Here is a 16758-nt window from a genome sequence, read left to right as displayed (position 1 = left end):
GAGCCCGGTCCCTGTCACCCCTCCGCGGGAGCCTCATTGTGGCCCTGGAGGAGAAGCAGCAGGAGCTCACAGGCCACCGCGCTCGGCCGCGCGTGAAGTCGGTGCAGCCGCAGGGTCGGCTCGCTGGTCTCTGTTCTCTGCCGGTGGACACGCTGCTGTTCACCCAGAGGCTGCCCCTGGTCGGTCCAGCCGTGGATCCAGTGCCTTGCCCAGCCTCGGAGTTTGGACAGGGCAGGGAGTCGGTGGGGTGCGCTTGCTTGGGCCGGAGAAAGGTGGGTCTGGTAGGAGAGCGGGACTGAACAGTCATAGGTGGGTGGGGATCTAGTGGCAGGCAGGCCCGGGCACAGCCACTTCCCTTCGGCCGGGGCCCCTTTGGCATCCTCAGAAGGGGCTGCGCGGCTTCTGTAGTCCTCCGCGATCCAGAGAATCCTCTCCTCAAACCTGTCGTTGTCCACAGGCCGGATGAGCGCGCTGGGGGATCGATAGGAGGGGGCAATAAACTAGAATTGGAGAACTCAGGAGGGCTTCTCTGAGGAGGTGCACATTCAGGATCCCCACAGTTGGAGAAATGGGAAGGAACTTGATCGGGGTGAAGGAACCGCTTGAGCAAAGGCAGGGAGGCGTGACGGCGCCCTTCATTCTGGAAGTTCCTCCTTGCTTTCAGGACTCAGTTTCCTGGGTCCCCCTTCACGGCCCCTCATCCCCTTACAGTCCAGGGTCTGAGGGTCTCCGCGGTCCCCTCCCTACTCAGTCACGCCCTTCTTTTGAAACGTACACGTGACCGCGGCACTTTCTAAGGAGCGCCCCCCTTTTCCTCGGTGGCTTTCAGTTTCCTCACCTCGCGTGGAGACCACGGCCATGGTCATTTATCCACTTGACGAACATTTCCCGAGCGCCTGCCGCTCTGAGCGATGGGGACCCGGCACTTCCAGGCCTCTGTTGCAGCAGGGGAGGCAGGCGCGTCACCTGGAGGTCCCGAGACACTGGGAGCCCTGCCAGGCCAGAGGCGACCAACTGGTCTGGGAACGGGAGTGTACTATGGTCCTGTAATTATGGGCCTTACAGTGTCTGAAGCCCGGAGGTGGAGGCTGCAGTGATCTGTGATTCTGCTACTGCATTCTAGCCTGGGTGACAGGACTAGACCTCATCTCAAAAAAAAAGGGGGGAGCAGGGGGTAAATTTAACTGTAAGTTATTTCACCATAAAGCTGTTTAAAAAAAAGAACTACTAAGTCTAAACAGTAATCCTGGGAACTGACTTTGGGAAGGTATATTGTACATCTGCAGAACTGAAAAACATACAGAGGCATGCATGCAGCTGGTGCACAATAAACGCTTTCAGAATGTAGTGGGAACATTATGCACCAATCAGTGTTCATTGAAAGGAAAGTCTCCTCCCTCTCTCAAGTTCAAGTCATTCCAGGCTTAATATTATCTTTGTCTGCCACCTGGTGGCCAAAATGGGCAATGTGGGTGTCCTGGTCTTTCACCCCAAACTTCAAAAGGCTCTGTAATTGGACTTAAGGGCTCTGGCTGGAAAGAAGGGAGACTTTTCCCATGGAAAACGGGTGCCCTGAGAGGCAAGTTGGTCAGCAGTAGGGGCATAAGGGGATTATTAGGGTTTATGGGACAGAAATATAGCCTCTTAATGACAGAGAGAATATACTTTGGTGAAACCAAGAGGCCGATTGAACACAATTGGCCACCTTTGCACACTGAGATAAAATATGAGGTTTTTTGCAGAGCAGGGAAGGAGAAAAGTCTAGGGACAACAATGAGGTAAGTAGGAAAAGTAATCATGTGGACACACATGATGAATTTGGGGATGCTCAGGGGGTTGAAAGTTTGGCAGGGAAATTCTGAAACGTGAGAGGACATTTCCCTGGATGGAGAGGCCCCTGACAGCCAGCGGACAGGAATCTCTTAGCAGGTGTGCTAATATCCTGTGAGTATGGGCCTTACAGTGTCTGTAGAACCACTGAGAAGAAGAGCAACCTTCAGGAGACGGGCCACTGAGGAAGCAGCTTGGCTTTCCTGGCCACTGTGCAGGAGGCCCAGGCTCAGGGGCCTATGGACAAGCCCGGTCTGGCTTCTGACAAAAGTGGGGTGAGGCACCTCTGCAGGACATCGATAGTTGGGTGGGTGGCTTGTTTTATTTCTTATTTTTGAGATAATGTCTCGTGCTGTCGCCCAGGCTGGAGTGTAGTGCTGTGATCTCAGCTCACTGCAACCTCCTCCTTCCGGGTTCAAGTGATTCTCCTACCTTAGCCTCCTGAGTAGCTGGGATTACAGGCACCTGCCACCACACCCATCTAATTTTTTGTATTTTAGTAGAGATGGGGTTTCACTATGTTGGCCAGGCTGGTCTTGAACTCCTGTCCTCAGGTGATACCCCACCTTGGCCTCCCAAAAGTGCTGGGATTACAGGGGTGAGCCACCGCACCTGGCCTGAGGTTGCCATCTATTAACCAGAGAACAAGTCCTTTCCAGACACCAAATCTGCTGGCACCTTGATCCTCGATGTCCAAGCCTCAAGAACTATAAGCAATACATTTCTGTCATTATAAGGCACCCAGTTTATAATATTAACCTGTAGTATTCTGTTTAAGTTTTATATCAGTACTAGAAACCCTATTTTTTTGAGGCAGGGTCTTGCTGTGTTGCCCAGGCTGGAGTGTAGTGGTGCAATCACGACTCACTGCGGCCTTGACCTCCCAGGCTCAGTGATTCACCCACCTCAGCCTCCTGAGTAACTGAGACTATAGGTGTGTGCCACCACATCCAAATAATTTTTGTATTTTTTTGTAGAGATGACATTTCTCCATGCTGCCTAGGCTGGTCTGGAACTCCTGGGCTCAAGCTCAGGAGGCCCACCTCGGCCTCCAATAGTGCTGGGATTACAGGCATGAGCCACTGCACCCGGCCTAACCGGTAATATTTATTTATTTGTTTATTTATTTATTTACTTATTTTTGAGGCGGGGTCTCTCTCTGTCGCCCAGACTGAAGTGTAGTGGTGCAATCTCGACTCACTGCAAATTCTGCCTGCTGGGTTCATGTGATACTCGTGTCTCAGCCTCCCGAGTAGCTGATACTCTAGGTGTGCACCACAGAGCCTGGCTAATTTTTGTATTTTTAGTAGAGACAGCGTTTCACCATGTTGGCCAGGCCGGTCTCAAACTCCTGGGGTCAAGTGATCCACCCACCTCGGCCTCCCAAAGTGTTGGGATGATGGGTGTGGGCCACTGCACCCGGTCTAATCGGTAGTATTTTTGCTATAGCAACTGAATGGACTAAGACACTAGGAATTCCAGTAACCAGGTTTCCTATTGGCCACTCACAGATTTTTGTTGTTGTTGTTTTGTTGTTGTTGTTGTTGTTGTTTCTTTGTCTGTTTGTTTGTTTGAGACTGAGTCTCGTTCTGTGGCCCAGGCAGGAGTGCAGTGGCGCAATCTCATCTCACTGCAACCTCTGCCTCCCGGGTTCAAGGGATTCTCCTGCCTCAGTCTCCCTAGTAGCTGGGACTGCAGGCGCGTGCCACTGCGCTAAGCTAATTTTTTGTTGTTTTAGTAGAGACGGGTTTTCTCCATGTTAGCCAGGATGGTCTCGATCTCTTCACCTGGTAATCCGCCTACCTTGGCCTCCCAAAATGCTGGGATTACAGGTGTGAGTCACCACACCCGGCCTGGCCACTCACAGGTGTAAGAGCACTTGGGGCTTGGGGAGAGGCAGACAGAGGCTTTTTTTAGAATTTATTTTTAGTTTTTCAGACCTCTCAGGGATGAACGGACATAGGCTTCTGACACTTAGGTGTGGGCAACATTCTTCAAAGCACCTCCCTCAAAGTGGAAAAGGCCTGGGGGCTCAGAGGAGAGAAGAGAGAAGGCAGGGAGAGGGTGGAGGTGAGGAAGGGAGGAGGGGTCCCAGGGTTCAGTGGGGTGTTGCGGAGGGTGGGATTCCACTGGGGTCTGCCCATCCACAGCTCAGTGGGGGGATCTATCGAGTGTTCTAGCAAGAGAGGACCCGTGGCAGGCTTGGTAACTAACATCATGCAGTAGCTTCTTCTATTCTCTCTCTTTTTTTTTTGGAAACGGAGTCTCGCTCTTGTTGCCCAGGCTGGAGTGCAGTGGCACAATCTCAGCTCACTGCAACCTCTGCCTCCCAGGTTCAAGTGAGTCTCCTGCCTCAGCCTCCTGAGTAGCTGGGATCACAGGTGGGCACCACCACTGTGCCCGTCTATTTTTGTACTTTTCATAGAGATGGGGTTTCACCATGTTGGCCAGGCTGGTCTCAAACTCCTGTCCTCAGGTGTTCTAACCACCTTGACCTCCCAAAAGTGCTGGGATTATGGGCATGAGCCACAGTGCCTGATCTATTATTCTCTTTTTATTTTTCTCGTGTTTTTTTCCCTTATATTTTGTTTTCTTTGCTTTTTAAAAATCTTTTTTACTCCTCACTGACTTGAAGCTCAAAACTTTCCTATTTAGCTTCTAATCACAATCACACACTCTCTTTCTCTGTCTCTCTTTTTTTTTTTTTCTGAGAAGGGGTCTCACTGTGTTGCCCTGGTTGGTCTCAAACTTCTGGCCTCAAGCCATCCTCCCATCTCGGCCTTCCTAATAGCTGGGATTACAGCCTGAGCCATCATGCCTGAGTAAGTTCTTAATAAATGCTTTCTGAATGGATGGATGGAAGTATGAATGAATGGCTAAGTGAATGAAGGGATCAACTTCTTTCTCCTCAGTGGGTGTGTGTGGGCACAGCAGGCTGACCCTTGCCTGTCAGCGAACCCACCCCCTCCTCCCCGGCACAGGGAGCTACAGCTCTGTGTGTCTCTCTTCAGGCTCCTCGAGCTCCTGGATCTTTTGGGGCAGCGTCTTCTTCCAGAACTGGAGCCTGTGGGCCTTCAGAGCCCGGCCCACCGCAGGCTGTAGGTTCAGCTGCAGGTATTGCTCCTCCTGGTCGAACAGCGGCCAGTGTGGCAGACCCTCGCCATTGGGGTTCCTGTAGACATGCCGTCCCAACAGGGTGGTATGAGGGTCACTCTGAGTCCCCAGAGCCCAGACCTGAGCACCCTGAGTCTGGTCAAGCAAGGCAGCCAAGCAGGCCAGGTGGGCTTGGGGAATGAGCGGGGAGGCTTCCAGAAACAGGAAATAAGCTCCCTCCAGCTAGTGTCAGCACCAGTGGAGGCGGGGCGGCCGGCTCTGTTGTGTCCCTCTCTCTGAGAGGGAGGCCCTGACGGTGGCACAGCACTGGCGCCCACCCTCCAGATAGACCGGAGAGATGGAGCGTGTCCACTGCCCCACGCACCCCGACCCTGTCTGAGTGAGTCCCGGAGCTCGGGAAGGGGCTATCATGTGACGAAGGATGCGGGTGTGCTCATGAGGTCACCCCGACTAGGAGATTGCTGGATGGGCACAAGTACCCCAACCCGGGGAGGTTGAGGCAGCGGTGTGCTGTCTCACCCGTTTCGAGCAAAGTTGGCCCAGTACTTCATCATCTTCCTGCTTAGCCGTTCCTCCTCCTCAGTGAATTTAACTGCAAAAAGAAAGGGGACGTGTGTCTTGGTCAGGATGTCCCACCTCAGCATCCCAGGTGGAGCTTGTCCTTGGCCCATTTGCCCTCTGTCCCCAGGCCCGCTTCTCTGCTTTTTCTCCCACTGCCCTCAGGAGCCAGCCCTCCCCTTTTCCAAACCTTCCCCTTAGTCCAAGCTCTGGCTGACTCCATCCTGGGCTCCTTCCTGGCCCTGAAGGCCCCTTTTTCCTTCTGTCTCTGGGAGTCACTGAAGAAACAAACATGTCCGTGAAACACCTGTTCTGCACCAGGCAAGACACCCAAGGGTGGGGAGAGGCGGAGGGAGCACAGGCCACAGTCTGAAGAGTAGTTAATTCTAATCCTGGCACAGCCTTTGGAGCTGCAAAACCTTGGACACCTGATCTCATCCTCTCTCTGAGCCTCAGTTTCCTTATCTGGGCAGCGAGGACAATCAATCACCCTTCAGGGACCCAGCCAGGGTCCCAGCCCACCTCCCGGGAAAGGAAGAAGACTCACCGTAGTTGCCCCAGAAGAAAGTTCCAAAAACAAAAGGAAGTTCATCACCATGGTCTGCCTTCACATGTGGCGGCCTAATGTTCTTCACCCAGCTCGGCTGATGCTGGAACTCGTAGAAGTACACAGGGGCCCGGGAACCTGTGGGGTGGACAGCCCATGACACGGTGGCCCCTCCCCTGAAGACTTCTTGCCTCACCCATGGTGATAAGATACCTAGGTCCAAAGCTGGCTGGAATCTGGACAGTGGGGTGTGGAGCCCCAGGCTGGGGAAGGAGCAGAGGAAGAGACTTGGGATAAATCATGGCCTCGGACTTCTTAGCTGTGTCATCTTGGGCAAGTCACTGAAGGTCCCTAACTTCAATTTCCTCATCTGTGAAATGGGGAAATGTCTGTCTCTTGGGCTAGCCATGAGGATTTACTGCAATGACGGACGTCAAGTGTCTCAGGGGCCCAGTAAAAATAAGTGGGGACCTGGAAAGCAACAGGTCTCACCTGGAACCCACAGCCCTGAGCTGTACCCTGCCAGCCAGGCCTTAGGTCCAAATATACTCACGCTGAAAATGTGCTACTTGGAGGGCAGGGATCATGAACAGGAAGTCCTCCATCATCTCCTGGAACTGGGCTTGGAGGGTCTGGGGATCCCCATTGTCCTCAATGTACTCCTCCATCAGCAGGTCACCAAATGTAGGAGGCAACATCTACCCCAGGTGGATCAGGAAAAGGCAGGTTAGTCGGGTTGCCAGGGGCAGGGAGGAGGTGGCCTCGGGCTTGGGGAGATGGACCATGAGATGGACCATGAGATGGAACAGGAAGGGAGAGCAAAGGCAAGGCTCTGAGGTGATCCCACCCCCAAGCACACACACACACCTGGGCCTTTGCTCATGGGGGTCACTACATAGGCAGGGTATCTGGGGGTTGAATTTCCTCTGTCTCAGGACAGGAGAGGAGCCCGTCTCCATTGACGAGGGACCCCAGGAGCCTTACCATTAACCTTAACATTTCCTGCAGAACAGCCTGGGAGGCCTCTCTGTACATTTCCTTCTGGGTGTCATAGGTACTTGAGACCTAGGAGGCCGGGAGAGAGTCAGTAGTTGGGGATGGAATAAGCCTGGAGCTCTGAAGCCCTGAACACCACCCACTACCAGATGGGCTCCCCAGACACTTGAGGACTTGGGTTGGGCCTCACACTGGGGATGATCCAGCCGAATTCATCGTTGTTGACACCAATGATGCTGGGAACAGGTTGAAAGTCGGCAGAGGCCAGCAGCTCCTGGGGGTGCCTGGGCAGGAAGATCCCATCCACCACTCCGGGGATCATCCCGTTGAAAGGCTGAGAGGAAATGCAAGGTCAGGGAACAAGATCAGGTCCCAGACATCTTCTGATGCCGTCTAAGTACCTTCCACTCCTTCCCAGTTCATCCCCAGATGCTCATATCCACCCCAGGAGGTCAATGCCTGGCTCAGGCATGCACCGACCTTCAGTCCCCACCCAGGGCTATGACACCCAGGCATGCAGATGAGGTAACGTGCCCAGGGAATATGAGGGCCGTGCAGGCCTGCCAGCCCCATGCCTATTGCACCCCTCCCTCTACAACCACATCCATTTAGACCAACCTTGTTAATTGCAAGAATCTCCTCTTTACTCTTGCCCCGCAGGCAGCCCACCAGGGCCTCAGAGTCAACTTGGTCACAGGAAGACAGGTTGGCCACCACCTGCAAAGGGACCAGGCAGGGGCTGGCTCATCCTTCCAGGTAGAGGAGAGGAGTTTGCCCAAGGCCCTGGCCAAGGACAGGGGCACCCCAAATCTCAGAGGGTACTGTGTATGAGTTCCTGCAGTTCTGACACTGTTCCAACTCAGAAGTCCCAGACACAGGGGCCATCCCATCCGCCTAAATGGTTCTCCTCATGATGGGGATCCCTACGGTGACAACTTTGCACAGAGGTCACAGAACAAACTTGGCCTCTGCAATGGCAGAAGCATGCGCATTCTGACCCTGGAGCCCCCCAGCAATTCCACGGTAGGCAGCAGCTCCTGGAGCATGCTCCCCGATGGCCCTTGTCATCCCTGTTTAACAGACAGAGGCTCTGAGGGGTATGAGGGGAGGGAGCAGGCCTAGGCCTCTGCAGCTGAGGGCACTCACCGTGGAGATGACATCACCTGAGCTGGCAATGAGGCAGGGCATGAGGGCCACGCCACTCTCCATGATGGCCCCATGGAAGAGTCCTTGGGATATGGGGGACAAAACAAGTGAAGACACACTCGTGCCACCCGCAGACTCGCCAAAAATGGTGACACGGTCAGGGTTGCCTCCAAAGTGGGCGATATTCTGCCGGACCCAGCGTAGTGCGGCCACTTGGTCCAGGTAGCCCCAGTTGCCGGTTGCATGTTTGTCTCCAGTGCTGAGAAGTAGCAGAGACAGGGATCACAGGGCTGTCCTGGCCCCACTCAGCCCACGTTGCTGAGCCCAGCCCTAGTCTCACCTGAAGAAGCCCAGGACACCCAGGCGGTACTGGATGGTGACCACCACCACGTCCTCCAAGGCGGCCAGCATGGAACCATCATACATGGAAGCCATGCCAAAAGCAAGCCCACCACCGTGGATCCACACCATCACCTGGGGAAATCAAGGCAGCTACCATCATGCTCCCACCCAACCAAAACCCCACCAGGGCCACTACCTAGACCAACCAGTGCTTTGCCTCTGTCTACCTCCCCATTAGAACTCCAGCACAAATTCATTACGTGGGCCACAGACTAGGCACCCAAGATCTATCAGGAAGACCAGGACTCACATCTTTTGGGATCGACCCCCTGTATCAAAGCCTGGTTTTATTAGTCCCAGGAAACTCACCAAAGTGAAAAGAAAAGGGTTATCTCCCTGATGGCTCCACATGAACATTAATCAAAAATGTCCTTAGCCTGAACCACATAGTGAGACCCTGTTTCAACAGAAAATGTTTTAAAAATTAGCCAGGCATGGTGGCATAGGCCAGTAGTCCCAGCCACTCGGGAGGCTGAGATGGGAGGATCATCCAGGAATTCGAGGCTACAGAGAGCTACGCCCATGCCACTGCATTCTAGCCTGGGCAACAGAGCATGATGCCAACTCTAACAAAAAAGTTTTTGTGTGTGCCCATTCTCATAGGCCCAACAGATTATCCATGGCTGGGGTTCTTGGTCACCTCAAGGTGCAGCCCTTGGGCACTTGAGTGGATCTCCTGGGCATGAGTTGGCTGGGTGAGCCCTGGGTCCAGCCCAGAGCCACAGCCTTTGACCTCTGGGAGCAGCCAGAACTCTGTGACCCCATGTCCAGGGGCCAGCTGCCCAGCCTGGGTAAGGAGCATCTCTTGGACCTGATAGTGAGAAGCTTCTCAGCAGCATCCACTCTGCAGCAGGGCCTGAGCTAATATTGCCTTTCTAGCTTCTTGCGGAAGAACTGTCCTCCATCCCCCAGTGAACTGTGGCCTGATACCCACCGGCAGGTTAGAGCCTTCATGGCTATGGGCCGGCGTGTAGATGCTGAGGTACAGGCAGTCCTCAGACATGGAGACGGAAGGGATGGTCACATTGACTTGGTTCCGAACCTCTGAATCCATTGTGGTGAGGTCCTGCAGACACCTGGTAACCAGGGCAAACAATCAGTCCAGTGGCCAGATCGTGGCCAAAACGAGACCCTAGATTCAGATGTGCTCCCTGTCACCCTCAGCCCCTTCCCACAATACCCTGCTCACACATGATCCCACTCAAAAATCCCTTCCCACCAAGTTACAGGCCACAGGCTCTGGGGAAGCTGAGATGGAGCTTGGACTTCCAGGGAGGCCTCGAGGTTATTGAGGACCTTGGGTATCATTCCTCCTGACGCCGGAAACCTTGACTCTTAGGGGTTTCTATGAGAACCATTGGCTGCATGTGTTGACATTCACCACTATATCGCTGTACCCCCTCAGGCCTGGAACAGGGGAATAGCCCACATATGTGTGCTACATGAGTGAATGGATGTTAATTTCTCATGAGAAGGGCAGTGGGATCTCCCGCATCCCAAGTCTAAACTCTCAAAAACTCATCATTCCACATGGCCTCCAGTTGGAAAAACATACACGTCTCTTGGCCAATAGCTCCTGGCCCTGTCTGTGGACACAGTGACTGTGAGGAGTGCGGGTCCCCAGAAAGCTACCACTACTGTTCTCTTCAGGTATTTGCAACATCTGCCACTAGAGTTAGGGGCTCCTACAAGGTTCACAGAGCCAACCCGAACCTTTCCCAGAGACACCTGCCACTGGTGGCAGAGAAAGCTCGGCATAACGAGAATCTGGGGAGATATGTGTCTCTGCCCCTCCCTTCAGCACCTGGAGCCAATGTCTTCTGAATGCCAAGCTCTGATCCAGGAGTCTGAGAAGTTATTCTGCCCTCCTAAGCCTCAGCATGCTCATTGGAAAAATGCACGTGGGAATCCACGAAACTCAGAAGGAAAACTGGCTGTGGGGGTTTAGATGAAATGATAACTGCAGCCTAGCTGAGCTCAGAGCACCCCCACCCCTGCCCCAGTGTCTGGAGTTCCCTGGGCCCCTGGGAGAGCTTACACAGCCGGATGGGTGGTTCCATCCCTCACACCACTCCAAGATTCAGGGGGCTCAGGGGGTGCAAATCGCAGTGGACCTAGAGGTGGCTTGGCAAAGGGAATTCCCAGAAAGGTATGGACCCCGGCATCGGCGCCCTTCACGTGGACAAGACTCCCCAGCACCTGCCCCGTGTGTGTGGTCCGGATGGGACTGGCAGAGTCCTGACCTGTGGGCAGAGAGACAGACATCACGGTTGGGTTTGACCAATGAGCTGCCCTCCCAGACTGTTGGTATTGCCGCCTCCTTGCCATCCTCAGCTCAGCTCAAGGGATCCTGATCTATAAACACGGGCTTTACAAACTTCCTGCCTGTAACACTCCCTTCCTGCTCTGCCTTCCTGGGCCTGTCTCCATCCCATCAGGCTGAGGCTCCTTGGGGCCAGGCATCATCATTCAGCCCTAGGACCTTCAAACAAAGGGTCACATGCCCTTGATGGGACTAGAGTGTCCTTCAACTGTGTGCCAGGTCATGTGACAGTAGGATGATGGTGGGAATTGGGCAGGCAAGGTTCCTGTCCTCAGGGATGTCATGCCCAAGGTGGCAAGAAATGACATAAAGAAAGCATCCTCGAAACCGTGAGTGATGTTGGTGAAAAGAACTACAAGAGAGAAGTATGGCTGTGGCTGGGACAGAAAAACCACTGCGCCTGGCCTGGGGACCCTAGTGGAACTCTGTCTCTGCAACAAAATCAAGAAAATAAATTAGCGGGGTGTGGTGGTGCATGCCTGTAGTCCCAGCTATTTAGCAAGCTGAGGTGGGAAGATTGCACGAACCTGGGAGGTTGAGACTACATTGAGCCGTGATCGTGTCACTGCACTCCAGCCTGGGTGACAAAGCGAGACCCTGTCTCAAGATTAAAAAAAGTCAAAAAACGAAAACAGCCTTAGGGAGCTAATGCCACCCTACACCTGTCAGTTCAACATGGATCAATATGTTTGATGCCACCTGGTGTGGGTGAGGCCAGGGTCAGTAGACATTTACAGACACCAGAGAGGACATTTTAACAATGTCTCCAAGTCAAAAGGCCCATTCCTCTCCCGAGTAACACGCTCCTACACACGATTCCTTGCTGGAGGGGATGTCTATCCAGGTAATTCTCTGTGGCCACTGGCCACTGATGCCTGATGTTTGTTACAGCAAAGGACATCACCTGCTGAAATGTCCCTGATTAGAGACCTGGTACATCAACTCATGTAATAAAGAGATTCATTACTTGCTTCATCCTTGAGAGAAGCCCTTCCATTAATCAATATGAAGAAGCTCTACCATGTAGGGGTGTGTGGAGGCCACCCCTCGTGTTAGAAAGTGGAAAAGCCTGGCCCCAGAAAGTGGGTGAGTTTATGACCGTTTAGATGAAAGTCAAGGACAAGTGCACACATCTATTCTTGTGTAAACTGCTGGGCACTGTGTGTACTGCGGTGTCGACAAGCAGTTTCCAGTGTGGGCCATGGGGACTTTGATGGCCCCTGAGGAGAAGCCAGGACTGGTTGGGTAAAAACAGTATGGCACACATCACCTGTACCCTCCTATGGCTTGTCAATTATTTTTTCTGAATGTGGGTCCAACCCAAAATTAATATATATATATGTATATATACATATATATATTTGTCAGACAAGGTCTCTATCTGTTGCCCAGGTTGGAGGGCAGTAGTGTGATTACAGCTCTTCACCTCCTGGGCTTGAGATCCTCCCACCTCAGCCTCCTGAGTGGCTAGGAGTACAGCTGTCTGCCACCATGCCTGACTTTTTTCTTTTTTTTTGGTAAAAACCAGTTTTGTTGCCCAAGCTGGTCTCTAACTCCTAGCCTCAAGCAATCCTCCCATCTCTGCCTCTCAAAGTGCTGGGATAACAGGTGTGAGCCACTGTGGCTGGCCCAAAGTATTTTGAAAGGTAGCCATCTGTGAGGCCAGACAGATCTTCCTGCTGGGCTCCTGGTGAATTCTAGAATGTGGTCAAGGGCAGGCATGGGAGGAAGCCCTGCAGGAGTGCACCATGGGGCGGGGGGGAGTATGGACTCCACCTGCGCAGATTAAATTGGGGAAGGGTTGGGAGAGACAGTCAGATCATACACTTAGGAGAGTTTCAGGTGAGAGGACCAAAGGCCGAAACACTCCCCCAGCTTCTGATAAGGGCCTGGAGAAGCCTGGCAGGCACACAGAGCCTTCACCTTTGCCCTGGAAGCCAAGTTGTGCCCTTGCCCAGGATGAGGTAAATGGCATGAAGGACACCACGAGCTCTTTGGCTCTTGTTTCTAGAGACAGATTTTTGCTTTTTCACCCAGGCTGGAGTGCAATAGTGCGATGAAGGCTCACTGCAGCCTCAACCTCCCCTGCTAAGGTGATCCTCCCACCTCAGCCTCCCAAGTAGCTGGGACTACAGGTCACAGGCCACCACAGCCCACTAATTTCTTTAAATATTTTGTACACTCTGAGTCTCATTATGTTGCCCAGGATGGCCTCCAACTCCTGGGCTCAAGGAATTCTCCCCCTCGGCCTTCCAAAGTAGCAGGTTTACAGGCATGAGTCAATCGCACCCAGCCACTGTGGCCTTATGGATCCGCTTCAAATTTGGCGCCTGAGGGCTTTGTTCCCCAAGGACCACTGTCCTTATCTGAGGCCCCTTTGGAGGGGTCAGGGCGCCCCCCTGGCCAAGGAGGCCACACACTCAGAGCCAGATGCTGCCAGAAGCTATTATTGTTATTACCGGCCGGCAGCACTGGCTACAGCCACAATCATAAGAGGGAAATGGACTGAATCCCCGCACTCCTAATCCCTCACCCACTCTGACCCGAGGCTGCCGACCCGGCCTGGCATGTCCCGGCGCTCCTGGGGCCCCTGTACTCCCCTGGCTCCTCGCCGTGGTGGCCCGCAGCCCGACCCTGGCCTCACCCTGGCCCCGGACAAGAAGCAGCAGGAGCCCAAAAGCCACCGCGCTCAGCCGCGTGCGAAGTCGGTGCAGCCGCATGGTCGGCTCGCTGGTCTCTGTTCTCTGCCAGTGGACACGCTGCTGTTCACCCAGAGGCTGTCCCGGGTCGGTCCAGCCGTGGATCAGTGCCTCGCCCAGCCTCGGAGTTTGGACTGGGCAGGGAGTGGGCGGGGTGCGCTGGCTTGGGCCGGGGAAAGGTGGGTCTGGCAGGAGAGCAGGACTGAACAGTCATAAGTGGGTGGGGATCTAGTGGCAGGCAGGCCCGGGCACAGCCACTTCCCTTCTGCCCGGTCCCCTTTGGCATCCGCGGAAGGGGCCGCGCGGCTTCCGTAGCCAATCCGCGATCCAGGGAATCCTCTCCTCAAACCTGTGCTTGTCCACAGGCCCGATGAGCGCGCTGGGGGATCGATAGGAGGGGGCAATAAACTAGAATTGGATAACTCAGGAGGGCTTCTCTGAGGAGGTGCACGTTCAGGATCCCCACAGATGGGGAAATGGGAAGGAACTTGATCGGGGTGAAGGAACCGCTTGAGCAAAGGCAGGGAGGCGTGACGGCGCCCTTCATTCTGGAAGCTCCTCCTTGCTTTCAGGACTCAGTTTCCTGGGTTCCCCTTTACAACCCCTCATGCCCTTACAGTCCAGGGTCTGAGGGTCTCCGCGGTCCCCTCCCTACTCAGTCACGCCATTCTTTTGAAACGTACATGTGACCACTGCACTTCTTAAGGAGCGCCCCCCTTTTCCTCGGTGGCTTTCAGTTTCCTCACCTCCCGCGGAGACCACGGCCATGGTCATTTATCCACTTGACGAACATTTCACGAGCGCCTGCCGGTCCGAGCGACGGGGACCCGACACTCCCGGGCCTCTGTTGCAGCAGGGGAGGCAGGCGCGTCACCGGGAGGTCCCGAGACACTGGCAGCCCTGCCAGGCCAGAGGCGACCAACCGGCCTGGGTACCGGAGTGTGCTATGGTCCTGTAACTATGGGCCGTAGTGTCTGAAGCCCGGAGGTGGAGGCTGCAGTGATCTGTGATGCCACCACTGCATTCTAGCCTGGGTGACAGAACGAGACCTTGTCTCAAAAAAAAAAAAAAAAAAAAAAAAAAAAGTGGGGGCAGGGGATAAATTTAATTGTAAGTTATTCCACAAGAAAGCCGTTAAAACTATAACTATTGAGTCTAAACAGTAATTCTGGAAGCTGATTTTGGGAAAGTATATTGGACATCTGCAGAACTGAAAAACATACAGAGACATGCATGCAGCTGGTGCTCGATAAACGCTTTCAGAATGTAGTGGGAACATTATGCACCAATCAAGGTTCATTGAAAGGAAAGTCGGCCTCTCTCAAGTTCATCAGTCCCGGCTTAATATTATCCTTGACTTCCACCTGGTGGCCAATATGGGCAATGTAGGTGTCCTGGTCTTCGTCCCAAACTTCATAGGGCTTCGTGGTTGGGCTTAAAGGATGTGGATGGAAAGAAGGGAGACATCCCCCCTGGAAAACTGGTGCCCTGAGAGGCAAGTTGGTCAGAGGTAGGGGCGTAAGGGGATCATTAGGGTCTATGGGACAGGAATACAGCCTCTTAATGACAGAGAGAATATACTTGGGTGAAACCAAGAGGCCGATTAAACGCAATTGGCCACTTTTGCACACTGAGATAAAATATGAGTTTTTTTGCAGAGCGTGGAAGGAGAAAAGTTTAGGAACAACAATGAAGTACGTAGGAAAAGTAATCATGTGGACACACATGATGAATTTGGGGATGCTCAGGGGGTTGAAAGGTTGGCAGGGGAATTCTGAAGTGGAGAAGACATCTCCCTGGATGGAGAGTCCCCTGGGAGCCAGAGGACAGGAATCTCTTCGCAAGTGTGCTAATATCCTGTGAGTATGGGCCTTACAGTGTCTGTAGAACCACTGAGAAGAAGAGCAAACTTCAGGAGACGGGCCACTGAGGAAGCAGCTTGGCTTTCCTGGCCACTGTGCAGGAGGCCCAGACTCAGGGGCCTATGGACAAGCCCGGTCTTGCTTCTGACAAAAGTGGGGTGAGGCACCTCTGCAGGACATCGATAGTTGGGTGGGTGGCTTGTTTTATTTTTTATTTTTGAGATAATGTCTCGTGCTGTCGCCCAGGCTGGAGCGTAGTGCTGTGATCTCAGCTCACTGCAACCTCTGCCTCCCGGGTTCAAGTGATTCTCTTACCTTAGCCTCCCGAGTAGCTGGGATTACAGGCACCTGCCACCACACCCGTCTAATTTTTGTATTTTAGTAGAGATGGGGTTTCACTATGTTGGCCAGGCTGGTCTTGAACTCCTGTCCTCAGGTGATACCCCACCTTGGCCTCCCAAAAGTGCTGGGATTACAGGGGTGAGCCACCGCACCTGGCCTGAGGTTGCCATCTATTAACCAGAGAACAAGTCCTTGCCAGACACCAAATCTGCTGGCACCTTGATCCTCGATGTCCAAGCCTCGAGAACTGTAAGCAATACATTTCTGTCATTATAAGGCACCCAGTTTATAATATTAACCTGTAGTATTTTAAGTTTTATATCAGTATTGGAAGCCCTATTCTTTTGAGGCAGGGTCTTGCTGTGTTGCCCAGGCTGGAGTGTAGTGGTGCAATCACGACTCACTGCAGCTCTGACCTCCCAGGCTCAAGTGATCTGCCCGCCTCAGCCTCCTGAGTAACTGAGACTATAGGTGTGTGCCACCACATCCAAATAATTTTTGTATTTTTTTGTAGAGATGACATTTCTCCATGCTGCCTAGGCTGGTCTGGAACTCCTGGGCTCAAGCTCAGGAGGCCTCCAATAGTGCTGGGATTACAGGCATGAGCCACCACACCTGGCCTAACCGGTAATATTTATTTATTTGTTTATTTATTTATTTACTTGTTTTTGAGGCAGGGTCTCTCTCTGTCGCCCAGACTGGAGTGCAGTGGTGCAATCTCGGCTCACTGCAACTTCTGCCTCCTGGGTTCATGTTATACTCGTGTCTCAGCCTCCCGAGTAGCTGATATTCTAGGTGTGCACCACACAGCCTGGCTAATTTTTGTCTTTTTAGTAGAGACAGCGTTTCACCATGTTGGCCAGGCCGGTCTCAAACTCCTGGGGTCAAGTGATCCACCCACCTTGGCCTCCCAAAGTGTTGGGATGATGGGTGTGGGCC

At 53.3% G+C, this 16758-nt stretch overlaps 1 protein-coding gene across 1 annotated transcript; it reads right to left on the bottom strand.

Annotated features, from left to right (window-relative positions):
• Positions 1 to 3733: 3733 nt before the first annotated feature.
• On the bottom strand, positions 3734 to 13935 carry CES2 (carboxylesterase 2). The gene is given in 13 exon segments (XM_016929991.4): positions 3734 to 5002; positions 5464 to 5536; positions 6050 to 6187; positions 6603 to 6747; positions 7034 to 7114; positions 7236 to 7379; positions 7664 to 7762; positions 8192 to 8450; positions 8532 to 8665; positions 9528 to 9669; positions 10632 to 10836; positions 13561 to 13792; positions 13794 to 13935. Coding segments are annotated over 13 exon segments (1947 nt in total). The 5' UTR covers positions 13902 to 13935; the 3' UTR covers positions 3734 to 4815.
• Positions 13936 to 16758: the final 2823 nt, after the last annotated feature.

The sequence above is a fragment of the Pan troglodytes genome, chromosome 18 (genome assembly GCF_028858775.2).
Source record: "Pan troglodytes isolate AG18354 chromosome 18, NHGRI_mPanTro3-v2.0_pri, whole genome shotgun sequence".
NCBI lineage: Eukaryota > Metazoa > Chordata > Mammalia > Primates > Hominidae > Pan > Pan troglodytes.
This window is presented reverse-complemented; position numbering and strand designations above follow the sequence as displayed.